The 27,975-nt window shown below is 40.7% G+C and overlaps 1 protein-coding gene across 1 annotated transcript in view; it reads left to right on the top strand.

Annotated features, from left to right (window-relative positions):
* The window catches only part of adamtsl3 (ADAMTS-like 3), a 371,260-nt gene that overhangs the window by 173,326 nt on the left and 169,959 nt on the right, over window positions 1-27,975 (top strand). The window contains exons 3-4 of the mRNA XM_084722400.1: window positions 3,163-3,290; window positions 25,036-25,081. Coding sequence (XP_084578526.1) covers window positions 3,163-3,290; window positions 25,036-25,081 — 174 coding nt within the window. The remainder of the gene's footprint in view (window positions 1-3,162; window positions 3,291-25,035; window positions 25,082-27,975) is intronic.

Raw genomic sequence — 27,975 nt, 5'->3', positions numbered from 1 at the left:
AATTTATACCAGAAGCACCGCGGCGCATCTCAGCAGCATCCCAGAAGTGGCTCGGCGCTCTGCTCCGCAGAGAATACACAGCAAGTCTATTTTTGACGGATGGCGTGTCAATTTGCCACAGAGCAGGTCGAACGGGTAGGAAGTCAGGCACGGAAAACGGGAGAATCCGGTTGATTTTCAAAATAAAAGACCCCATGCAGACTTGCAATCATAAAGACAGACAGAAAATAAACAATTTAACTTCTTAGCCTGCTTATCCATGGTAGAAGCACAAAGAGCAAGGAAAGAGGACTTAATCAACAGAATCAGAGCAAGTAAACATAATCAGATTGGCAAAACGCCTATATATATATATATATATATATATACACACACATATATATATGTATATATATATGTATATGTGTATATATATGTATATATATAAGCTGATATTCATTTTACGTGATTCGTGAGATCAGTTGTTGGGGATTGTCCACGTTTAATACAGTCCAAGAATGGAAAGGTTGGTAACCTGAACATCAGGGATAAAAATCACCTGAGCCATATTGTTCAGGTGGCTTGTAGGATGATAGATGTCCCAAAGACATGACCAGCATATTTTTGACCAGCATACTCTTCACAAGTAGGTCCATATTAGACTGCAAAAACCACCCTCTCTATGATGAGTTTATGACCCTTCCCTCAGGATGTAGATTTTGAGCACTCCAGTTCAAGTGTGATAGGACTAAAAACTCCTCTGTCCCTTGTGCAATAACCCAATAATAATAAATTGTAATGTACCTTTTCCTGAATTCTGTGTGTTTTTATTTTATTCTGTATATTACATGCACAAGAGTCATTTCTATTTTCATTTGTTTGCCTGTACTCTGGTTGTTGGTCTGTGTCGTTTTTACTCATGCTGTTTTGTATCTCGTGTGCTGACTGCAAGTCAAGTTTCCCACTTGGGAGAATAAAATGTCTGAACTCTGGGGGTCCTGACCTCCACTAGGGATCTCTAAAGCTTCACAGGGGGTTGTATGATGGCATTTTTATTTTTAAAGTTTAGACTGCCATTTATAATATAAACTCAAAAAAAAAATCTCTCAGGACAAGGACATGGTGAAGACCTGACCACAAGCTATATTGACAGATCCTGCACTGTCTGCTAAAGAGCCTCGTCCTGCATTAGACATAGTTACACAGTTAAAACAGCCAAAGAGCTAATAGAGCAATGGCCAAATGCCAATCAAATTTGAAGTTAAATTATAATAATAACAACTGACAACTTGGTCACACTACATGTTTGAGTAGTAGGTGAGAGCAGTGTAGCTAAACTGCTGTGGCTCACACATGCTGTGGTGTCCACACAGGCTGCGTTCCTGCTGCAAGGAGGCTGCGTTATCTTTCTACACTGAGTTTGCAGAAGAGTTTGGAAGAGAAGAAAAGAGGTGTTTTCCCACTTGTTGGGAAGAAGAAGAGAAAAGAGAGAAAGAAAAAAAACATTGCTCTACACACGATTGTTTTTCATGTCTGTGTCATTCTGCACAGATGTAGACAGTGAAACTGTAGTGAGAGGTGTCCTGTTGCTATAATGTCGATATTACTGTCAGCAGATCATTTTTAATGTGCATTTTTGCCGAGAACCATGTGTCACATGGAAAAAAAATAGGCAAGCCTCCAAATCTTTAGATGAAGCGTGGCTGCAGCCGTGGCTGACACACATGTGAGCAGCGCTGCACACTGTGTGGATGCTCTGGGCGCTGAAATAAAAAACAACAGGTAAAGCTTTGCACTACCCAAGTGTCTAGTGTGAACAAGCTGTTAGTAACTTGGGAAAGAAGAATAACACATTCTTTCTCCCACATACAGTATTGACACTTTAATTAATAAGTAATAAAAAGTAAAAATGACCAGGAGCTTATGATGGTCGATGTTGGCTAATATGCTACGTGAGCTAACACCTCTCCAAACCTGTACCTGCTACAGTGTTTTGAGTTTTTTTCTTCTTCTGTCTGTCATAGATGTCATTGATCTGTCTGTGAGCAGATAGCCTCATGGTTACAAAAATGCAGGTGAAAGTTTTAGACATTAATTAGGGCTGCAACTAATGATTATTTTCATAGTAGATTCATTGGTTGATTATTTTCTCCATTAATTGAATAATAGTTTCTTTTAAAATTTAAGAAAATCGTGAAAAAAATTGATTAGTGTTCACCAAAGCTCAAGATGACGTCCTCAAATGTCTTGTTCTACTCACAACCCAAAGATATTCAGTTTACTGCCAAAGAGGAGTAAAAAAAAAATAAAAAAAATCCACATTTAAGAAGCTGAAATCAAGGAATTTAGATTTTTTTTCTTCAGAAAATACTCTGATTACACTGATTAATCAACGATTAAAACAGTTGCTGATTAATTTAATAATTGATTAATTGTTGCACCTCTAAAAGTAATGTGATGACTTTAAAAGTAACCAAATACATTAAAGATTACCTGAAGGTCAGATTTAGTTTTTTAGTCCAAAAAAAACACTGCTGGAGTTTCACAGGAAAACAGTGTTGCAGAATCTCCCAAACAATGGAAGTGAATGGTGACCAGTTTTCAAACAGAAAAAAAACTACAGAATAAAAACATAAAATGCCTCCATACTGCTCGTCTGGTGTAATCCAAGTTTCCTAAAGCCCCAACATACCAAGTTGACTAATACATTTTATTTACACCCTGTGTTTAGCCTGAATCTTCACTGTAGATCTGTAGCTTAGAGCCATGTTCACATGCACTCTGTCTGAACTTTTGTGGACAAACAAAATAAACCCAAACTTCAATCAGCATGAGGGTTAGTAGATAATGATTGAATTTTTTATTTTTGGGTTTAACACGGTAGATCACAGTTCATTCCCTGTTTCCAGCCGACAATCAGTGTCTGTTTCTTGTAGCCTTGACCGCAGCCGTCTTCTAACCGTGATGAAGGACCCCTGATCTCTACAAAGTACTCATTTGAGCTCAGACCACACTGTGGTTTGGTTATTGGTTAAAAAGAAAGCTGAAATCTTGTCCAGTACCATCAGAAATATGTTAAATATGTCAGAGTTCATTAACACTGATCAGTACAAGCTTAATGTGAAAACATGAAATCTAACCTGATTGAAGTAAGTGACCTTTGTCATATTTTTGTGTCTCCAGGCATCCAGGATGATCCGCTCCGATGAAGACAGGGACATCGGCTGGGACGCCTGGGGCCCCTGGAGCGACTGCTCTCGAACCTGCGGGGGAGGAGCCTCCTACTCTCTGCGCCGCTGTCTGAATGGAGGGTAAGCCTCATTTAACATCTAACGAGACACGATTTGGCAGCATCTTTGAAATAGTGAAACACCTTGTGGCAGAAACCTGATCATTAAAAAGGAAAAAAAATAGATTCCAGCATCCAGTATGTGATCCCCGTACAGAGCTGCTCCTTGTTGCTCAGGCTGATGAAACTCTTTAATGACTAAAACTGTCAACTGGTCAGGGCCACAAATCACACATTTCATTTTTCAGAACACAAAATCTTTTAGGCAAGGAAATCCTGCTGAATTATATTTCCAGTTCAGTCATTCACCAGCAGACTGTGCCTTTTAAGACCGTTCATACCTGGCATTAAAATGCGTCTTGGTTGATCCAATCACAAGTGGACAGCTCTAAGTACGCTAGTTCACACCTGACATTACTAGGACTGCAACTAAGCATTATTTTCATCATCGATCAATCTGCTGATTAGTTATTTGTCCACAACTCAAAGATATTCAGTTTGCTGTCAGAGAGGAGTAAATAAACAGAAAGTGTTCACATTTAAGAAGCTGTAGTCCAAGAATTTGGACATTTTTTAATTTAATGACATAAAATGATTACTCAGTCATCAAAATAGTTGATTTTTTTTTTTTTTTTATTAATTGTTGCAGCTCTAGACATAACAGTGTGTCATCATGTGTCTAAAGTGATTGATGATCCATTCATCACGTGCATGAGCACAATTAATGTTTCAGTAATACCATATATGTCAGTGCTTCCTGCTCCATATGTCAGGAAGTGTTCATTCATGAAAATGGCATCAGAGAGAAAAAAGAAGAACTTGATGAGTTTGGAGTTTGACGTCCTGCTGTCAGAGATCCATAAAAGAAAATCAGTCATTTTAACAACGGCAGTGGAATTAAAAGACCTGCTAAAGCAAAGAAATGGGAAAAGCGAGTGCTGTTAATGCCGTGTTACCTGGGGATCAGACTGTCACTGAAATAAAGAGGAAACGTCTCGATATGAAAATGGTTTCTGAGAAAAAAAAGAAAACGACTCACCACAGTAAGGTGATCGATGACTGCAGCGGGAGGAGGGGGACGAGGGAAAGTTTTCATCACGGAGACAGAAGACATAATAAGTGAGGATGTTCTGCTGAACAGAAGCAATACATCATCAAATTAATTATAATGGGCTTTATATGTAAATTTACAATTATATAATAATTTGAAATGCAGTGAAACTGGATAATGTCAGCATAATTATGATGTCATTTATTTTTCAAACTCAAATTGTCTTCAGGCTAATGAAATATACAGTCATTAGTGAAAAACTTTGCAGACTGACTGCACATGACTCTACAACAGGTCTGACCTCATTAATTGTGCTTGTATCTGAAAGAAAATTCAAAAAATGAGAAAATTGGTGAATGTGACAAGTGCTCCTGAATCACTTGTATGCACCACTTAAGAACAAATCTGTTCATTCTAACATGAGGCCCATTGTACTCAACACAGTCATGCTGAGATGTGGGAACACAGCAGCATCACTAAGAAGAAGCCTCAGTGAGTTGAATTGAGACAGATTAGGGGGGGAAGAAGGGTCTGGAAACTCTGACAGAGTCCAGACCGCCTCTGCGGGCCGGTGTGGATGGGATGCTGGGAAGTGGAGGAGACAGTGTCTGGGTCGGGGTGTGTTCTGTATCTTCCTCACACTGATAAATGCATCAAGTGTGTGGGTTTGAAATCTTTTGCTGTTTTTAAAAGCTACAACGAGGCTGTCTCGCTCTCCCAGTCAGCCTGCCTCAGCTCAGCTATTTGTTGTGCAGTGCCGCTTGTTCCGGAAGTCATCGCAGCCGATCTATTTCAGACTGTGCCCCGTGGCATCATCCTATAGCCTCCTGGCAACACATTTGTCTCCATTATATCTCACTGCAGCTCAGACTCACTTTCTCACCCATGCTACTGCTGACATTTCTCCCACTTTTGGCATCAAAGTCCTGAGACTTCTCTGCTGCACACATATTGTAAATGCAGACAGCAGCGCTAAAGCTGGTTAACTGGCACCTTGTGGTTACAAGTGGAAATGAGTAGTACTGAAAGAGAAATATAGAAAGAGTAAACACTCTGCAAACTGGCCCTTGGGTTTTTTCTGGAGGTGGTTTTATGGTTGTGTTTTGTCATATTTGGGCCAGTTTTGCTCCATTGAATGATCCTGTGGAGGGAAGGTTTTCTCTTATGGGGTGTAGAGTTACCAGTGCTGAGACACACATGTTTATGGAGGAGCATGTCAGCCATGGCTTTAACAGTATAATTCAGGTGCTCATCCCACATTTTCTGCCATAGATACTGACTCCAATATAACAAGGGCACAGGTTCATTACACTCAGCTCACTCTGACTGTTGTAAGGCCGATGTTAATATATGTTACACCTTTTCATTTTAATTTAAACCCACTGAAAAGTTAAAGTTAAGTGTTTCTCTAAACATAAAAGGGTGCACTCCAGTGATTTATTGCCCTTCAGTAAAGTAGGTGGACTCACAAGAGACAGAATGGGAAAAAAGTGAAGCAGCAGAGGCTGGAATATCTTCACTTTTAGTCTCTAGTATCAAGGTATTAGGGTAATTTATTTATACAGCACAGGGTTGCAAAATGAAAATTAAAGTTTTAGTTCCTTTATTACTTCACATACGTAGAACACGTACCAATAATAGCAAAAAAGGACCTACCAGCTACAGTGTCTACAGGCGCCACTATGGTTCAACCTCTAAAAACACTCTTGTTGTCTGGGTAGGAAAAAAGACATGAAATGCAATTTTTGCAAATTTGGTAGTGGTAAATGTGATTCCAATCAGATTTCTATAGGTGCATCCAAGTCAGGACGCTGTGGCTGCTCAAGTCAGATTTCAGACTTCTTTTTTTTTTTTTTTTGTCGCTCGTAATGTGATCCACAGCGTGACACACAATATAATGTCAAATACTGAGTGATGGAAGTACATCAGAGAGGCTGTCAATGCTGCTGCTTGCAGGGTAATATGAAGACTAACACAGAGAACAACAGGCCGTGGACAGATGCTGAAATGAAATGTCTGCTGGCAATTTCAGGAGACGCTTCTGTCCAAGGAACCAACCAGAACATGCTTCCGTGTTAGAAAGCCACATCACCAGCGCATGTAGTTACTGACCCCTATGTCATTACCACAGCAACCCATGCTGATCACTTGCAAATAACTGAACAAAGCCTAACACCCACACCTCTAGTTTGGACTACAGGCTCTCTTCTATAGATATAATTATATTTATTAACTTTGGATAGCTCCATCCAGAGCATGGTGGGTGGCACTACATTATAGAACTGTAGCACAACTGTGCAGCTGTTCGTGTATAAGTCGTAGTCATCTTCACCAAGTGGGTAGGACGATCTGACACGGTGGAAATGATTTTACCCCAGAGAGTCACTTGAAGCGAAAAGTGCTCACTCTGCAGCTACTTCTGGGGACTGAAATGTCCCCTGATGTACACTGCACCTATTAGGCGGCATTTACCACCTCTGCCAACCAATTTCCTACTGAAAAGCCTGTCTTGTTCTTTGTAATAAGGTCATTTTCTGAAAATTACATTTTGTTCTACATCTCATAATTGGAAGAAAAAAATCTTTGTTATCCTGGAGAAACAGGATTTTCCACTTCAGTCACAGACACTGCCAGTCCAGGCTTCCGTAGCAGATCTTTTGACACTCATTAATCTAACTTTAAACATCAGATCATAGCATGATGCAGACATTTGGGTTCTAACCAAGCTCTAACCAAACGACATGTACATTAATTTCCTGTCCTGGATTATTCTCAGCAAGACTCCCTGCAAAGTATTTGCGTATTTGAGTATTACTAGTCTGACATGTGTGTCCCCCTAGACTGTTTGAAGTCTGATGAGGTTCTGTGTTCTCAGACATCTGAAGACTGGTAGTGGGTGTGTGAGTGTGGCCTTGATCACAGTAAACCCTGATCACATCTCCCAGCGTCTGGAAGTGATCCAGGGTCCTGATTTGTTCAGACTTCCTCCTCACTGGGAGATTCACACTGCAGTCATTACAGAGACGTCTCCCAACGAGCCAGCCGACCGGCTAGACCACTATCCGTGTGTGTGTGTGTGTGTGTGTGTGTGTGTGTGCGCGCGTGTGTGTGTGTGTGTGTGTGTGTGTGCTACTTACTGCACGGGTGAAGGCCTGTTAGACTTCTGGACATAATTAGTGGGGTCTGAAGAAGTGACTGTGATGTGTGAGTGTATGTATGAGTTGTCCATGCGTCCCTGTTCAACAGGTTACAAACTTGTCTGCACCGGAAAGAGCTGGAAACTGAGGACTTATCTGTACTGCGACTAGCATGTGTGTGTATATAGTAGACTACATATATATATACTGCGTGTGTCCGTCTCAGAGGACAGACGTGTCTGGTTTGAGTGAGAACATCCAGCCATAATCTGCAGCTTCATTCATCCCTTACACACACTCACACACACACAGACTGGTGTTCTGTCTGGGGCCAGTGTTTCTTTTGGAGTGCAGTTTGTCTTTGCCCATTGCTTTGCCTCCTCCAGTGCCAGACTGTGTCTTTCTCCCCTTTAAAGGTCCATTAACTCCCACTCTGTCTGCTCTATCCGTCCTTGTACAGCAACACTTGACAAGCAGAGGAAATATCTGTCTGTGGCTAAAATAAAAGAAGTCCACTGCTTTTTAGATGTTAATGAGAATGTAGATTTTACAGGTACATTTTTTGACAAACTGCAAGTTTAATCCTGATCCCAGTTGACACTTTTTTTGTTCTAACTCGGTCAAACTGAAGCACAGTTGTCATACTGATGCAATCAGCTTAAGTGGGTGGAGAGAGTCTGTAGGAGGCATTCAGGGGCAAGTGGCCGGGGAACTGAAGAACAGCAGAGCTGGGGACCTCAAGTGGATGGCCTGGGAGTTGAAGAGAGACCAGACCTCAGGTGGGCCACCTAGGAGATGGATAGGGGTTATGAGGGAGACCTCAGGCAAGGTGGGAAGGAGGGCAGATGAGTGGAGCTGCTCTGGAGGACAGCCCAGGAGGCCACCAAGAGGACTGAAGATCTGGCTAGGCATCGACGGATACGAGCAACTGGAGACCTGGCTGGCGTCGGTGGAAGCAGACAATTCAGCTGGACAGCTGAGAGTCTGTGCCGCTGGGCAACTGTGAGAGCCAATCGCTTGGAGCCTTGGTGATCTGGGGGCTCCATGGTAGGGGATGACACAGGAGTGGATATTCATTCTTGCTCCATCCCACTCTCACAAAAATACTCCTGTCCGCCCCAATCCAACTGATTAAAATAAAAATACTGTCCCTTCCCTGTCCCGGAAGAATGATTTACATCCAACCCTATTCCTGTCAATCCAAGTCCACTCATGACATAACACATGGTTATAGACATAAAATTGAGCAATTGTTATTATTCCTGCTCCTGCTCGCCCCAGTTTTTTTCCCAGTCATCTCCCAGTCCTGTAATTAATGGTGAAGTTGACTTCAATTCCATGGGAATTCTGTGTTCTGCTGGATTCCTACTCCCATGCTCTATGGGGTACCCCCTCAGGGCAGGCAGGCCAGAGGTCAGTTATCCCGAGGCAAGCTGACAGGGAGAGAGGCCTGGAAGACTGGGGCCCATACTGGAAACTAGCAGGTCTGAAGCAAGCATTCTGTAGGCTAGCAAGACAGGGTCCTGGCTGGAGACAAGCAGGCTTGAGGTTAAGCTGACTTGGATGCAGACTAGAGGCCAGCAGGCCAGGAATCAGGTGCACTGCTGCCTGGGATGGATGCAGGAGAGACAGTGAAAATTCTCTGAAAATGATATAAGCACTTTCACCAGCCAAGGCTTAGAAGACACAATCTACATAATTCTGCTCTGAGGACCTTTTGGCAGTAATTCTGAAGGCACTGAATGACATGGATCACCTCATTTAGTTTGTCCACAAGGAACACCTCATTTTCTGGGTCCACATTGGGTCAGATTGTACTGTGTAGGTGAGTGAGAGGCAGCAGGGAAAGGAACTATATGCAGACAGACCAGACACAAAGGATGAGGTTCATAACTTTACAGGCAGGTGGGCAGACAGAGGTTCCAGATTTCATGGTTAAAGGTCCAAGTTCCAGTTCTGAATTATACTTAGGTTCAAGAACATCTCATAATAGGTTTCAGGTTCAGGTCATCTACTGGATGGCTCAAGGATGGCAGGTCTGAGGAATTAGAGCAGAGTATGTCCTGCAAAACAAACAACTAGACCCTTTAGACCTCATGACTGAAGGTAACTTTGGCTCAGACGATATGCTGGACACAGCTACAATTCACAAGAGTACAGCACAATACATCACAAACAAACACAACATGGCCATATGGTAAGAGAGTACAACATGACAGTGCAGTAATACACCTGGACTGTAGTGTACACTCAAATACAACAATAGTTAATTAAGATAAGTATGTGATAATAAGACTATATAAGTATTAACAATAGCATAATAAACATGTTTATTGTTAGATTATAAGACATGTATAAGCAGTCTAATAAGAAACTTGATCAGCATTCATAGACTGCTGAAATTTAATAAAGGCTTTATGAGTTTGTTATAATAGTTTATGATAACGTTATAATCACTTTTATAGAGTTTAATTAATTTATCTATTATATCATTGTTAAACATTGTTACTAAGGTTTTGTTGATGCCTTATTAAGATTTCTACATAAGTCATTATGCATTTATTAGCAGTTTGCTATGCATCTAGAGGGTACTGCTTAATTAAGGTTAATTAATCTTTTATTATACACTTATTAACAGTTAAGCATTTTTTTAAAATTACTACCATTTTCAGTTTTTTTCCCCTCTGCTAAGAACTGCTAATAAAGCCATAATGAAGTATACAGACCTGCTTAATAGAGGAACAACAAAAACTTAAAAGTCTGTAAAATAAATGCAATGATTGTGATATACTATTATAAATAATTATAAGAAACTCATAAGGCTTTCATTAACATTCTTAACCAGTTTATAAACTTTAAACAAGTTTCTTGTAAATTCTTATAAATGTCTTATAATCTCACAATACACATGCCCATTATGCTCTTATTAACACTTATATAGTCTTATTAACATGTATAAGTATCTTATAAGGTTCTTATTATCTATTAACTTTGCTTATTAGAAGCACCTTAATATAAAGTGTAACCCAAACTTCTCACTTGTTGGTGCTGATTAGGACTGACAGTCATCTATTTAAGATATTTGTGTTGTGTTAAAACCACAAACATACAAATACACACAAAATAATAATAATAATAATAATCATTTTGTACTGTGTAAAACAAACAAATGTATTCACACTTTAATAACTGATTAAATAATCGAGTGTATCTTATGCAGAGGAGTCACTTGTGTGAGACCTTCCTCTGTTTCAGATGACCTCATTCCTCATTGCTGATGCTGAAAGTGTGATGATCATCACTCAGGCTGATACTAACTGCAGTTTTATGTCTCAGCATCATTCAGCAAAACACACTTCCACATATTAATCATATTATAGGAAGGGTTTTAATTAGGTTCAGTGTTTGTTTAATGAAGGGCAATATTAAAACTAAACAAAAGAAGTTCATCTTAAATTATCATTCATGTATATTAAATTATCATTCATGTATATATATATATATATATATATATATATATATATATATATATATATATATATATGTATACATATATATATATGTATGTATATGCTTTTATTTGATAATTATCTGAAACATTATGTGTTAAGATTTGGTTTCAGCTCTAGTGTGAAGAGCATCAAGGATATGTGCTATGACTACCGAGCTGCTATTATGAATTTAATAGTAATTTAATAGAGAAAGAAAACTAGCCATTTCTGTTTTCAGTTGAATGACTAAAAGCAGGCCCAACAAGGTAAGGTAAGGTTTTATAGGGACAGTTCACTCACAAATCAAAAATATATATTTTTTCCTGGCCTGATGTATAGATATCTGTAGAGTGGTGCAGCGTTTTGGAGAAATCAGCCATTGAGATGTCTGCCTTGACTCCAATATAATGGGACTTAATGGCACTGAAAGCACCAAAAAATACATTTGAAAAATTCTTTCCAAAAATCATGAACCAGCTACTCAAGATACTCCACAGACCTTGCTGAGAGCAGATTCATGTAGGAATTACTTTCTTTCTAGTGGAAAGTACTGACTTTGCTTGACACAGGGACCAACATTCATTTCTGCGATCTTCATTGTTTCTATATTTATTTGTTCTTTATTTGTCTTTGTCTGAGTACTACTGAATATACACATAATATAGTCATACATGTAATATAGTCAATAAAGAATTTGGAATTGATAATAAGCCATTTAAAAGTTATGTTCTAATTTGATGGTATAAGAGAGGCATAGATTTGTAGGATGATGTACCTCAGATTTTTGTGTCTGAAACTGTGCAGATCTCAAATGGTAAATTGTCTGGCAAATTGTCTCCCACAATATCAGTAGGTAAAATAACTGGTAGAGAGGGACAACCCACACAGCTCATTACTTTTTGGGGTTTTTTTTGAGTATTTGGTGGCATTTTTGGCTGTATTTACAGTCAGCAGCATGGTAGGAAACGAGAGGGAAGAGGATCATGACATGCAACAAAGGAATCGAACTGGGAAAGTTGCTGCTCATTATTTTTAATTAGCCACACCTTTTCAGTCTCTTTGCACTGTTTTTCCTCACCAGTCTTTCACCAGCACATCCTGTTTTACCACACGACCCTGAGACTGGAAGCCAACAATTACCTGCAGGCTGACTATGGACGAAAATAGGATTGGTAAAAATAAAATCATTACATCCATCCATCCATTATCTTCCGCTTATCCGGGGCCGGGTCGCGGGGGCAGCAGTCTGAGCAGGGACACCCAGACTTCCCTCTCCCTGGACACTTCCTCCAGGTGTTCCAGAGGGACCCCAAGGCGTTCCCAGGCCAGCCGAGCGACATAGTCACTCCAGCGTGTCCTGGGTCTTCCCCGGGGCCTCCTCCCAGTGGGGCATGCCCGGAACACCTCCCCAGGGAGGCGCCCAGAAGGCATCCGATATAGATGCCCAAGCCACCTCAGCTGACTCCTCTCGACGTGGAGGAGCAGCAGCTCTACTCCGAGCTCCTCCCGGGTGACAGAGCTCCTCACCCTATCTTTAAGGGAGTGCCCTGCCACCCTGTGGAGGAAACTCATTTCAGCCGCTTGTATCCGAGATCTTGCTCTTTCGGACATGACCCAAAGTTCATGACCATAGGTGAGGGTAGGAACGTAGATTGACCGGAAAATCGAGAGCTTTGCCTTTCGGCTCAGCTCCTTCTTTCCCACAACAGACCGGCGCAACAACCGCATTACTGCTGCCGCCGCACCAATCCATCTGTCAATCTCGCGTTCCATCCTCCCCTCACTCGTAAACAAGACCCCAAGATACTTAAACTCCTCCACTTGAGGCAGGGACTCTTCTCCGACCCGGAGGGAACAAGCCATCTTTTTCCAGTCGAGAACCATGGCCTCAGACTTGGAGGTGCTGATTCTCATCCCAGCCGCTTCGCACTCAGCTGCAAACTGCCCCAGTACAAGCTGAAGGTCCTGGTTCGAAGGAGCCAACAGGACAACATCATCTGCAAAAAGCAGAGATGAAATCCTGTGGTCCCCGAATCGGACTCCCTCTGGCCCCTGGCTGCGCCTAGAAATTCTGTCCATAAAAATAATGAACAGAACCGGTGACAAAGGGCAGCCCTGCCTGAGTCCAACATGCACCGGGAACAGGTCTGACTTACTGCTGGCAATGCGAACCAAGCTCCTGCTCCGGTCATACAGAGACCGTACGGCCCTTAGCAGAGGGCCCCGAACTCCATACTCCCGAAGCACCTCCCACAGAATGCCACAAGGGACACGGTCGAATGCCTTCTCCAAGTCCACAAAACACATGTGGACTGGTTGGACAAACTCCCATGAACCCTCAAGCACCCTGCGGAGGGTATAGAGCTGGTCCAGTGTTCCATGACCAGGACGAAAACCGCATTGTTCCTCCTGGATCCGAGGTTCGACTATCGGCCGAATTCTCCTCTCCAGTACCCTGGAATAGACTTTACCAGGGAGGCTGAGGAGTGTGATCCCCCTGTAGTTGGAGCACACCCTCCGGTCCCCCTTCTTAAATAGAGGGACCACCACCCCGGTCTGCCAGTCCAGAGGCACTGTCCCCAACTGCCACGCGATGTTGCAGAGGCGTGTCAACCAAGACAGCCCTACAACATCCAAAGACTTGAGGTACTCAGGACGGATCTCATCCACCCCCAGTGCCTTGCCACTGAGGAGCTTCCGAACTACTTCAGTGACTTCAGCTTGGGTGATGAATGAGTCAGCCTCTGGGTCCCCAGACTCCGCTTCCTCTACGGAAGTTGTGTCAGTGGGATTGAGGAGATCCTCGAAGTATTCCTTCCACCGTCCAACAATATCCCCAGTCGAAGTCAACAGCTCCCCACCACCACTGTAAACAGTGTTGGCAGGGTACTGCTTCCCCCTCCTGAGGCGCCGGATGGTTTGCCAGAATCTCCTCGAGGCCGACCGGTAGTCCTCCTCCATGGCCTCCCCGAACTTTTCCCATGTCCGAGTTTTTGCTTCCACAACCACCCGGGCCGCAGCGCGCTTGGCCTGCCGGTACCCATCGGTTGCTTCAGGAGTCCCACGAGCCAACCAAGCTCGATAAGACACCTTCTTCAGCCTGACGGCATCCCTTACCTCCGGTGTGCACCATCAGGTTCGGGGATTCGCCACCGTGACAGGCACCGGAGACCTTACGGCCACAGCTCTGAATGGCCGCGTCAACAATGGAGGCAGAGAACATGGTCCATTCGGACTCTCCAGCCTCCCTCGGGATCTGGTCAAAGCTCTCCTGGAGGTGAGAGTTGAAGACCTCTCTGACAGATGGTTCCACCAGACATTCCCAACAGACCCTCACAGTACGTTTGGGCCTGCCAAGTCTGTTCAGCTTCCTCCCCTGCCAGCAGATCCAACTCACCACCAGGTGGTGATCAGTTGACAGCTCAGCCCCTCTCTTCACCCGAGTGTCCAAGACACACGGCCGGAGGTCAGTTGACACGACCACAAAGTCGATCATTGACCTCCGACCTAGGGCGTCCCCGTGCCACGTGCACTGATGGACACCCTTATGCTTGAACATGGTGTTCGTTATGGACAAACTGTGACTAGCACAGAAGTCCAATAACAGAACACCACTCGAGTTCAGATCGGAGGGGCCGTTCCTCCCAGTCACGCCCCTCCAGGTAACATTGTCGCCACCCACGTGAGCGTTGAAGTCCCCCAGCAGAATGATGGAGTCCCCAGTCGGAGCACTTTCCAGCACCGCTCCCAAGGTCTCCAAGAAGGCCGGGTACTCTGCACTGCCGTTCGGCCCATAGGCCGAAACGACAGTGAGGCACCTATCCCCGACCCGAAGGCGCAGGGCGGCGACCCTCTCGTTCACCGGGGCTATAAGCAAGCCCACACCAACCCGCCGCCTCTCATTGTGGGCAACTCCAGAGTAGAAAAGAGTCCAGCCTCTCTCAAGGAGTTGGGTTCCAGAGCCCCGACTGTGCGTGGAGGTGAGCCCGACTATCTCTAGCCGGTACCGCTGAACCTCCCTCACTAGCTCAGGCTCCTTCCCCCCCAGCGAGGTGAGATTCCATGTCCTGGGATTGGGTCGTCGGGGCCCCCGCCCATGACTGCCACCCAAATCACAACGCATCGGCCCCTTCTGAACCCTCCCGCGGGTGATGGGCCTACGGGAGGGCGGGCCCACGTCGCTCCTTTGGGCTGGGCCCGGCCGGGTCCCGTGGGCAAAGACCCGGCCACCAGGCGCTCGCCTGCAAGCCCCAACCCCAGGCCTGGCTCCAGGGTGGGGCCCTGGTAACGCCAATCCGGGCGACGTAACTGACCCTGGTGTCGAACTTTCCATAGGGGGCTTTGGAACCGCTCTTAGTCTGACCCATCACCTAGGACCTGTTTGCCTTGGGAGACCCTACCAGGGGCAAAGCCCCCGACAACATAGCTCCTGAGATCATTTAGGTTCTCAAACCCCTCCACCACGATAAGGTGGCGGTTCAACAGTAAACACAGTAAACAGCTGATATACAGATCCATCCATCCATCCATCCATCTATCTGTTTATCTATGTATCTTTTTATCTGTCCAAGTTATGAAATAATTTTATTTAGGCATAAAGAATAAACGGTTTTGAATAAAGTGAACAATTTAAAGTGACAACTAAAACACAAAACATAGTTCCCCTGACTAAATCTAAAGACAAAAGACTAAATTGTGACCAAAACTCACTAAAATTGTGAGTCTTTGTCGGTTAAGTCTTTCCTCACCAGCGTGTTTTTAAATTGTCAGTCAGCACCAGCATTTTTGACAAAATTCAGAGATTTTTCAACACTTGCAGAATATTCAGTTCTATGCATATGTTAACATGGAATTTGTTAAAGGAAAGAACAGATCCTCTAGTTTCAGACACAAAAAACATTTTGTTCTTCATTCAATCTCTTTTTTTTTTTATAAGCCCTTTAATGCTGTTTGGTTGCATCAAAAAATTCACTTTTCAAACAAAAAAATGAGAAAACTTCACACTTTTATTTTGTGTTTTTATCACTTCATATTACATGTGACATCATTGTTCCCAGTCTGGCTAGTGTTAGTTGTGTGTGGCCCCTGCCAGAAACACTCTGTCCATGGGGCCTGGGGACTATAGTGTTCTCTGCCCTGACCGCAGTCCCAGGGGCTGCAGTGTGAGCAGCCTCACCCTGTGCCCAGCTCGTGGTGCTCCCTGCCCCATGGATCTGCAGCCAAGCACAGATGTTTTTAATGCACCATCTTCTTCTGCTGCTGCTCAATTCCAGTGATCCTCTTCTTCTTCAAGTCCCAGATGCACCTGATGAGATATCTCTCGGGGAAAGAATTAACAAAGACTAAAACTAAATTTAAAGATTCTTGCCAAAATAAGCACTGCCCACTACTGTTCTGCATGTTGGGAGCTTTAAGTCCAGCCCTGTGCAACCCGCTCTGCACGAACAATGTTCTGGGATTAGGTCTTAAATTGCATTCATAATGGTCTTAAAGGGATAGTTCACCCAAAAATGAGAATTCAGTTTAGTTTAGTTTAGTTCTGTTTATTTGCACATTATATATATATATACAAAGACAATAAAATAACAAAAGATTAAAACATTGTGCAGGAGAGGTTGGAAGCCAAAAAGGCTTATGAAGATACCTCCCTTATATAACTAACATGGACAAATTCAAGGTGTCAAGACTAAATAGATATAAAACTGATATACAGAAATGAAAGTATGCAGGGTGTGATGCATTAACAAAAAACCAACAAACATAAAAACAAAACAAACAAAAAAGGAAAGAAATGCGCATTAAAAATGTTATTTGCTCATTAAAAACTTTTTCAGATGTTTTTTGAACAAAGATAATGTAGAAATTGATTGCAGAGATATAGGTAAATTATTCCAAAGAGATGGTCCTCTGTATCTCAATGTGTATTGGTTCAGGGAAGTTCAACAATATGGAAGATGGAAGTCTTTTGAGTGTCTCGTATAATGAGAATGAATGTCTGATGAAAACTTAAAAAAGTTCAGAAAAGTGCTCGGCAGTTGATGAGTTAGGTGTACATATTTGTACATGAACACACAAGTCTGGTATATGTTTACATTAAAAATTGATAGCAGTTTGTATTTTCTGAAAAGAGGAGCAGATGAATCAGAATTTTTTAGCAAAAAAAAAGCATTCTCAAAAACTTCTTTTGAACTGATAAAATCATATTGATAAAAAGTGGGACATGTGGCAGCCCACACAGTGTTACAGTACATAATATAAGGATAAATTAAGCTGTAATAAAAAGTTAGAATGCAAGAATGATTTATCAAAGAATGAACTCCACTCAAAATTCCAATTGACTTCATAGTCTTTTGACAGACAAATTCAATATGGTATTTCCATGTTAGTTTAGTTAGTGTCATCTACTATGACACAGAGGAATTTAATATGAGGAACCTGAGTAATTCCAATATTGTCAATAAATAATTTGGCTTCTTCTTTTGTATACTTTTTTATTTTTATTACAGAATATTATAAAATTAGATTTGTTTATATTGAGAGAGAGTTTGTTCATCTGAAACCATTTAGAGATTGATGACAGCTCTTCATTTGCTTCTCGAATCAATGTGCCAAAATTGTCATGTGAAACAATAAGACACGTGTCACCAGCAAATAAAAGAGGCAGGACATTATTACAAACCCTGGGTAAATCATTCATATATATCAAAAACAAGAGGTCCAAGGATGGAACCCTGAGGAACCTCACAAAGCAGCTTGGCTCTATTTGAATTTTGTATATTTATAGATACATATTGTTCCCTGTCCTTTAAATAATCAGTCAACCATTTCAGAGCAACATCATGAAAGCCATATTTTTGTAATTTAGCAATAAGGATGTTGTGATCAACAGTATCAAAGTCTAAGAATATACCAAGAGAATTTTTTTATTATCTAAAGCTGTAGAGATTTTATCAACAAGCTGTAAGAGAGCCATTTCAGTTGACATTTTTTTCCGAAAACCATATTGATGGCTGTACAGTATGTTGCTCTCATCTAAATGTTTTTTAATTCTTGAATATACTAGTTTCTCTAAAACTTTAGAAAAACTGGGTAAAACAGACATGGGACGATAATTAGTAAATGTGCTAGAATCACCTGATTTAAATAACAGAGTGACTTTAGCTAATTTAAGGTCGTTTGGTACAACCCCTGTTTTTAGGGATAAACTTAGAACATAGGTGAGGGGCTCAACAATAGACAAGACTACCTTCTTTACAAGACTAGCTCTTATTTCTTCATGTCCTGGACCAGAATTTTTCATATCCAATATAATGTCATGTACTTCTTTAGAGGTGGGGGGATCAAACATACTGATACGAGGATACTGCTCATTGATATTCACCAAGATGGATTCATCTGTATTCTCGATGTCTTTAGCTAAGGAAGGACCGATATTTACAAAGAAATCATTGAAGCCATTTGTTATGTCAGAAAGATTAGTATAATTTCTCACACCATCAGATAATTGAGATGGGATAGCTATGGAGGCTTTTTTTCTTATTCAATAATTCGTTACTGAGGTTCCATGTGTTTTTTATATCATTACGGGATTGGTCAAATTTTTCTGAAAAGTAGGTTGTTGTTTTTTTTTTGCAGTTTGTAGTAATTTTGTGAAATAATTCTTATATTTTTTTGTAAACATCATTATTAAATGGGGTGGGACTAACAACATTTTTAATATAATTTATTGATTGAATTATTTCAAGTTGACAGATATTGGAAAAAATGGTCATATTTTTTTGGTAAACTGCATATGTTAAAGTGAAGAGTTGAAAAAGTATTTTTATGCCCTTGATCTAGTAAACTATTAGTGAATATATTGAACTCCTCTTCATTATAGCAGCTGCATAGACCTTGGTGTCTTCTTGAGTTGAGGAAGTTTATATCTGGATCAAAGCAGTCATTATACATCATATTCTTGCTGTCAGTTAAATCCTGTGGATCAGTGGTCAAATCTTCTAAAGAAACAGAATTTGAATTATTTACATCACACATGACAGCTTGACAACAATACTCATAATTGCATAATTTCTAGAAATCTGTTAAATTTGTTACTGAGAAATAGCTGGGGGAGATTTACTGGATCTGGGAGGATGCACAACTAGTTGATCATATTTCAGAAAGGCAATGTCCCCCTTCTTCCTCTGTTCTCTGAGTTGTAGCAGCAGTTCCTTTTGTTTCATGCGCACATTCTCAGAAAAGTCCTCGTTAATGAAGATGTTAGTGCCTTTAAGGGTTTTCACTCTTTTCAAAATTTCTTCCTTGTCTTTTTATCAGAGCAGTTACCACAATGGATCTGGGATGTCCAGCATGGTCATATTTTCCAGTCCGATGAGATCTTTCAATTTCTATAAGCTTAGAGGCTATTTTAAGGTGATCAGAAAATACTTTCTTTGCCTTGATCTCTGTCTCACTCCAAGATTCAGATTTTGAGTCTGGCACTCCATCTATTAGCAGGTTGTTTCTTCTTGACTGATTTTCCAAATAATCCATTTTTTCAAAAAGATTATTTATGGAAGTTTGGTAATCAGCAAGGCTGTCAGAGATAACTTGGATTTTTTCAGTGCTGGATGCTTTGGTGGCTTGCAGGTCATCCAAGTCTGCTTGTGAAAATTGGAGGCTAGCTTTAAGATCTTGAATGTCTTTAGACATGTTCAATACATCTTTAACAAGATTGTCCATGCGGGCAAACACAGAGTCAGCAATCACTTGAAGGCTTGATTTGCAGCTCTTCTCTTGTTGCTCAAGTAATTCCTTGTAAAAAGCCTTTTGCTGTTCCAGCAGCTCATGAACCATAGAAAGAGTGACAAAATCTTCCTCACCTTTCTTAGGCATTTTAATTCTTCAGTGTCCACAGTAACTTGACGTAGAGTGGCTTTCTTTGAGTAGACAGTGCACAGTCAGTGACAGCAGTTAATCCATCAAAAATATCTTAAAGCGTTTTTCATCCGCACCTCAGCAACACATCTTCATATATGACGTAAAAATATGATTAAAAAATGTTTATATTGTAGTTTAAAATCATTTTAAAAATCCAGAAATCTAGTAAAACAATTTTGAGTGGCTTGGAGCCAAAGTTCATGCTGCTGCTGCTGCTGCCAAACAGCAGCAGTCATTACCTATTCAGCCTCATGCTAATTGAAGGTCGCTGTAGCGGGACAACATCATTTCAGAATCTCTTAAACAATGGAAGTGAAAGGTGAAGTGAACAGAAAACACTACAGAATGAAAACATAAAATGCCTCCATACTGCTCATCTGGTGTAATCCAAGTCTCCTAAAGCCCCAACATGCCAAATTGACTTAAACGGTGTTATTTGCACCATGTCTTTAGCCTGAATCTTCACTGTAGATCCTCAGTTTGAAGCCACATTCACATTCACGTGCACATGTACACTGTCTGAACTGTGTGTGTAGTGTGACAATATGCAAACGGCATGTCAGGACTTTAAGAGACTTGGATTATACCAGATGAGCAATATGGAGGCTGGAGATTTTATGTTGACTGTTGACTACACACTTGTATTCTGGGAGATTCTGCAATGCTGTTTTCCTGTGAAAATCCTGCAGTGTTTTGTGGACTAAAAAACTAAACCTTTCATTTTTGGTGACCTATCCCTTTGAAAAGGTCTTAAAAAGTCTTAAATTTAACCTGCAGAAACTGAATTATTATGCTCATTTGATTTGGGAAAGAACAGGTTGAACGTTGCTGTATTTTAGCTATTGTCTATAGAGATAAACAATTTTTTCCAGTGTTTCTCTAGCATTGTTCCTGCAGTCCGCTGCATCGCACCGTGTGTCCTGTCCTGAAAAAGCCATCAGCAGATCTGCTCTGTGGTCACGTCAGTGTTGTGAGTTTTGTAGAAGACTAATGGCCGGAGCTGTAGACATTCCCAGACCCTGAAAACACAGTCCACCCACCTACAGTAGACACACACACACACCCACACACACAAACAGTTTGTCCAACCATGGCTGAGTGGTTCATGCATTTCAATTGGAGAAATCTATTAATTGGCTCATTAACATGGAGCCGAGTCTTGCTGTTGTCTGCGTCTGGTTTAGCTTGGATCCGGCTGAATGGTCGCAGTGTGCTTCTCAGCTCTCTATCTGAAATAAATGGTAGATTAGAGCAGGTCTGCTTTACACTGGGATAAATGAGCTGCTACCAGTTTAGTCTAATGTTATTGTAAGCCGGCAGGAGAAATGTGCACTTTATGGCAGTTAACACACACCGAGAGATTGGGTGTTGTTATTGTTACTAACAAGGTGGAACGGATTTAACAGCGTGTCCATGCTGTCATGGGGAAAGGAACGTTCTGCTATGGCACATTTCACACAGGGCTCAGGTTCATTCTGAAGCTCTGTGTGTGTGTGTGTGTGTGTGTGTGTGTCTGTGTGTGTGTGTGTGTGTGGGTTCAATTTTGCTTGACATTTTGGGCTCTGCCAGCTGGAGCTCGATGCAGTGCTGATGTGTGCTGCAGGTGGAGTGTGTGTAACTGTACTTTGCATTTGAGGAATTTACCTGCAGGTCCTCTCCAGAGCAAACTGAGAGAAGCTCGGCAAAGTTCAAGGTGAAAGAGAAGGAAAAAATATTAAAAACAGGCCTGAAAGATTGAGAGAAGCACGATAAACAGTGACACTGGGTCGTTAATAATGTACAGCCTTGCAAAACTTGTGAAATTGCAACATGAACTCACACATAGTTTTCAGACAGCAATTTCACGCTCAGTTTTTGGAGGTTTAAAAGTGAACAAGTGTTTTCCACTCCACTCTGGGATCTCCACTGCTGGGAACTCTTCCACCACCCAAAAAAATAAAGGAATTTTGTTTGTGACACTTAAAACATAAAAAACCCCCAAAAAATAACAGTAATGAGTTTTTCCTGAAACCGTATACTGTAACACCACACACCTCACTGTGACCAGTAAGACTCTGGATTCTGGATGGATTCTAGTGGATTCTGTTCACTGTGAGCTCTGTGGATTCAAATAAAGTTTTGAACTGGTGAACAGGTTGAGATAATAATTTGCAGGAAATTCAGAATTATTGTCTTGTTGTCAGTGCTTTAACAAAATCTCTAAGTGTGCAATGATTATGCTACAAATTTATAAAATGTGTGTGTGTGGGCATTTATGTATATATAAAATAATTTAAAAATATGAAAAATAAAGTACTAAATTTGTCAAAACTACACACTTAAGACTACATATACCTTTCACTTAAACAGCTGTATGGAGATGTTTGGATAGATGGACAGTAATATGGATATATATGAATAGCTGTCCAGGTTAATTGCACACATCTTGTAATACACACATGGTGTGCAGCATTAGCGTTGCCATGTAAAGGCATATTGCACAGACAAACAGACACACAGAATACAACCAGCAAAATATATATTGCACAGAAGATGATTAAACAGTGGAATATGTAAATATACAATATATTGAACAAGGTAATTGCACTTTAGAGATGTGAAGGATTAATAGTTTGTATGAAAAAAGAGGACATGAAGATATATTATGCTAGAAAGTAATGTAATATGTATAAATATTAGTAAGTATAATGTGCACTCTGAAACAGAAGAATAGTGCAGATAAGTTGCTGATGTTATAAATGGTCATGTACACTGTAAAAAGTGTATTTCAGTGATAGCTGAAGTAACTTAATGTTTTAAATTAGTCTCATTCAGTTTTCTGCTTTAAAGATGGCAGTCCATCACATCTGACGTACGGTTTAGCCAAAGGGTCAGGGGTCAGGGGTCAGGGGTCTGCAACCTGTGGCTCCGGAGCCACTTGAGGCTTTTTTGCCTCTCTCCATGGCTCCATGTGGCTTTGACAAAAAATAACTGCTATTTCTTACATTTAAATTTAATTTAGCATTGTTGTAGGTCTAAAGTGGTTTGGATAAGGACACTTGTGTGCTCAAAAACACTCAAAGGCATGTTAGACCTAACATTTCAGAACTAACACAATTCAGACGAAAGGAAGGAAGGAAGGAATAGGAAGGAAGTCTCCAAGAAAAATATAAAAATAATTTGGCTCCAGACAGATTTTTCTTTCTTTCTTTTTTTTTTTTTTTTTTTTTTGGCCAAAACTGGCTCCTTTGAGAGTAAAGCCTGCAGACCCCTGCTCTGGGTGAAGGAGGTCTAATGCAAGAAAAATATATATTTAGCGATCAAAAAATGTATTATGTCAGATATAAAATGGTCCCCCTGAATGAAGTTTTAGTAAACTCACTGAACCAAACTAGTTATCATTATGTCAGGCTAATGTGAAGTCATACTAACATAAACAATTACATAAATTATATAAACTAAACTAAAATGAAACTCTCAATAAAAACGACTTTTCCTGAAACCATGCTGTTATGTTGTTAAGGAGCAGTATTTTTCCCTTTAGTAAAGCAAGTAATTGAGTTGAAAAATTGAAACTTTTGACTTGGCTTAATTTCAGGTTGTATTAGAGTGATTTAGCAATCAGATTATTAAGTACATTAAAACAACTGTATTTATCTAATTGTTATCTAGCTGGAAAAACCTCAGTTAATTTGTGTGTTACTTATTGAAGCATTTTGATCTGACAACTGACTTTTGTCAGTGGACAAACTGACCTTTTCTCTGAGACTTTGTATTGATAGATTTTATAGTATTGGTCCAAATGCTTATCACATATGAATATAGATATTACATAGATAGAAAGGAATTATTTGGTGGTGTGAGTTTCTTTCTTTTTCCCTTCTTTTAATCGATATCGTTTTTCCTTCTTTCTCTTAACATAAGTTTGCGGTCTACCAGGATTAATCATATTTTTCTATTATATATTATGCAATTTTTTATATATATATTTTTTTTTTCTGATTTCTTTGCTGTGATTAACTTAAATGTAGCTTAGCGTAAGTTCAATCAGGAAGACCTTCTATTACGCTGCCTTCATTCACAACTTTCCTTTACTCCGTCTCTCTCCTCCTATTCCCTCTAATCAGCTGTTGTGGGCGTTCACCTTCGTCTTTACTATCCAATCAGATTTTGCCACGGTCGCAATAGCCAGTCAATTTGCCGCTGCCAAATCTTTAAATCGCCTCTGTCTTTGCTCTATCAGTTGTCAATCAGTCAATCGTGCGACCCTCCTCCACCCCTCTCTCCTCCAGTCATTGGATCCAGGTAGCCACAAGATGTTCACCTCGATCCTCCCTGACTTCCTCTCCTCCAGTCTTCAGGTCCAGGTAGCAGGAGTCCAGAGCCACTTCACCTCATCTGTCTCTGCTTTGCACCTCATCACCACCACCACCAGTGTCTAGACCCCGGGGGGTTCTCTTCTCTACAGCTTCATCACCCCCATTTATATATACATATATAGTATATACATAGTGTTTCACCTCAATGGGGTCTAACCGCCAAAGTCTGTTCATGTTTCATATATCATGCACATGCCAATAAACTTTCTCTTTTACACTTAGTCTCTCCTGATTGAACTATATTTAGTTTGTGGTTTAATGGTATTATCACAGTTATTATTCTTTTCCAGTTACTTTTCTGTGATTTATTTGCTTAATGGGTTTATCCTGGGTTTATATGTGTGCTGGATAACGTCAGAAGGTAGTAGTTATTTTCATTCCCTTTGAGGACGAGATGGACCAAGACTGGTGTGGACATGAGGATACATGATGCCCTGCTGATGTCATCCTTGTGTCCCTCCCCCCTGGGACTATTGGGACTTAACAAAAAGTTAACTGCTGAAAACATATGATCTGTGTTGTGTTACCTGTTTTTTGTTTGTTTGTTTTTTTTTGTTTTTTGTGTAGTTTTTTTGTAGTTTTGTTTTCTATCAAAAATAAAACTATAAAAATAATTATATAAAAAAGAAATGGTTCTTATCCATTATAAAAATAATCTCTGTCAGAAGGGTCCTTCATCATTGCCATTTATTGTTTTTAAACCTTTTAAAAATCAAACTTTAGCAATTAATTTTGTATTTTCACACAGCTGGAGTATCTCACCTACTGGTTTGCAACATTTCTGAGAATTTCCTTTTTCCTTGTTTTGCAGAAGCTGTGATGGCAAAAACATCCGCTACAGAACCTGCAGCAACATGGTGAGTGTGATCTTTACTACTCATCGTTTTTCCTGCAGCCAAACAGTACACTCGTTCTAGATGAACTGTGCATCACCTGGAGAGATGAAACAAAAAAAAGCTGCAGTCAGTTTCGGACAGTTTCAAGCAGCCTTCAGTGAATATACAGGAAGTGACAGAAATATTGACATCCTGTTAGATCATTTGCAGTCTACCTGTAGTTTGCGGACCAGGTTTGGAGAATTATAGCTGAAGAAATAAAGCATGCATTCTTAATCAGGGATGAAGTTGACGCATGAGATCCCCTCACTGTCCCATGATCCTCTGCTCTGCCTACATTAAGTCCTATAATAACCAAGGTTATTATCAACCACACAAGATACTTGTTAACAGATAACAGATGGCTTTAAACAGTCCCTCCAGCAGGCTGTAGTGTTGTGATCGTAAGCCAACCCCTGTGAATTCTTCATGACTTTACAATTTTGTCCAGTCACTGAAACTTATCTGTCACTTATCTGAATATCTGTCACATGCACTTCTTCATTTAGCCTACAAATTAGTATTTTTGTTCTTGTAATCCTGAATGTTTTTTGTACGGTTACTTCAAAGACTTAGAACACAGTGCAGTTTTATCCTCCCTGGAACAAACTGTCTTTGATTTTAATGTATTCTACAAGAAAATGTAAACGTCAGCAGTCAGCTCATTAAACAGGCAACAGCCAGGCACGTAGCTGCAGTGCCTGGCTCTTAAAGCTGCGTCCGCCTCCATCATGTGAGGTTATCATCGCCCAGTAGGGATCAAATCAGACACAGATCTAACTGGCTTGCACTGAGTGGCAATCATCTCCAATCAATTCTGCACAGGCCTGGCTCATTCTAATATCGTTACCTCAGACAAGCCTGCTGGGAGTCCAATCAGATCGCTACTCATTTGTAAACAGCCTCTCAGAGCCAATCAAGGACTCTGCTGTTCCACCTACAACCAGGTTGGTCTCGCATATGTAAGTTAAACCTTTACTTGTTGTTTTCGAGAAAAAATATATATATTTTGGCCATGAATAGTCAACTACTTTTTGGGAGTAGTTAATGACCACTAAAATGCAGTATTAATGCCCCAGTTGCTATTTTAAAGCTACTACAAGGAATTTTAATATTTTATTGATTTTGGAGCCCCCTTTAGACAAAAGTTTCCACTGTAATTACCACAAAATAACATCAAAATAAAATAATCTAGATGGAAAATCTCTTCCTGTTTCCTTATGACTGGCTAAAGTACTACTTGCTGTAACTTTGTTTGGGAAAATGTAAACAAAGACTCGTTTGGTCTGATTTAAGGAGAATCTGACCCGGTGGCAGACAAGACAAACAACTAGTGAAACAACCAATCCTTCTTGCGGATGGTCTTGTTTGCTTATATAGGTCATAAAGAGGTATCAGTATTAAATTGACACTGATTTATAACCAGATAAAAACTCCTTGCAGTAGCTTTAATTTTAGACTTATACATGTTATCCTGTAGGAAAGACTGCCGGTGTCCGTTAACGGTCCGTTAACATGTGGCAATGATACTGTGCTTCTTGTGTTCAATTTGATGTCAGCCAATGCACTTTAAAGAGTCAACCAATTCCTAATTGAAAGTATACTCACTTTTAATGCTGTGTCCTGGTTTGAGCACCTAAGTGTCAAAAGCAGGACGAAGCTGTCCAAAGTAGTTAAACTGGACAGAACAATTACAGGCTGCAAACAAACCCAACTGTCCCATCACCATAGCTGAGCAGTCCAACGCCTAAGTATCAAAATCTTAGATGACCACAGCCATAGATCCTCTAAATCACTACTTTCAGTCACTGCCATCAGAATGCTTTTTTTTGAATGTACCTGATTTTTCTGCACATGTAAACAAAGACAAATTTCTGCCATGTTCACACAAATGGTGGACAATAAAGTATTTTCTATTTCTATTTCTATAAGACTATATCTGAAAGTATTTAGTTTTCAGGTTTAGATTTTACATTCACATCCTGAGGGGGTGATATGATATGGGAGACTGCCCTCCCCCAAGAAAAAATGACAGAACCAGTAGTTTAAGCAGCAAAAACATGTGATTGAAGCCCTGTGGTGAACGTGGGAATTAGGACGATAGTATACCTGACAACAGGGGCCTGTTCTTATGAAGCACGATTTGTGGTTAGCAAGGTAACTTTCAGGATTAACCCTGGGTTTTTGGTCCTACGACGGTGGTTCATTTCTTACTGGAGAACGTCACCATGGTAACTTACGTGGTATGGCTAACCTTCTCCTGAGCAGGTTATATTCTAGATAAGAGATCAACCTGGATAAAAGTACCTCCTTCTGAATAATCAGTGCTCCTGGAAAATGCATTAACCAGAGCTTGGCAAAAGCCTGTGGAGCGTCTGTGCCCGGATCAAGAGAGGGACGAGGGGAAAGTGGTATTTCATTGTGCTATTACATACTGATTTATAAGCCAGCTGACCTCTATGAATTATTTTTTATATTTATTCTTTATTCGCTCCCATATTTATAATGTGCTATATTTGACTGCTGCAGTATGCATGTATCCATATAAAGAAGAGAAGGTCACACTCAAAAATATATCATTTCATATGTTTGATCATCTGCCAGCACATCAGATGACACATCAGTAAATGTATAAAATGATAGTTTTCTCTCCCAAATCAGTTTGACAGCGCTGTATGCAGCTAAAAGAATGAGACCGAAATGCCTAGAATACATCTTAGTAACACATTAATTTAACTGAAAACACAAATGTAATTATAGTCAGCTCTGCCTCTATGATGGAGCAGTGATATCATCAGGCCGTGTGTCCACAGTGTTTGTCCTGGCTGAGATCTCCCAGCTGGGAGTGCATGAGAGCATTTTGGAGGGGCAGTGTT

This window comes from Lutjanus erythropterus, chromosome 1 (assembly GCF_056507025.1).
Source record: "Lutjanus erythropterus isolate fLutEry1 chromosome 1, fLutEry1.hap2, whole genome shotgun sequence".
In the NCBI taxonomy this organism is placed as follows: domain Eukaryota; kingdom Metazoa; phylum Chordata; class Actinopteri; order Lutjaniformes; family Lutjanidae; genus Lutjanus; species Lutjanus erythropterus.
Note: the sequence above shows the minus strand (reverse complement) of the source record. Positions and strands in the feature narration are given on the sequence as shown.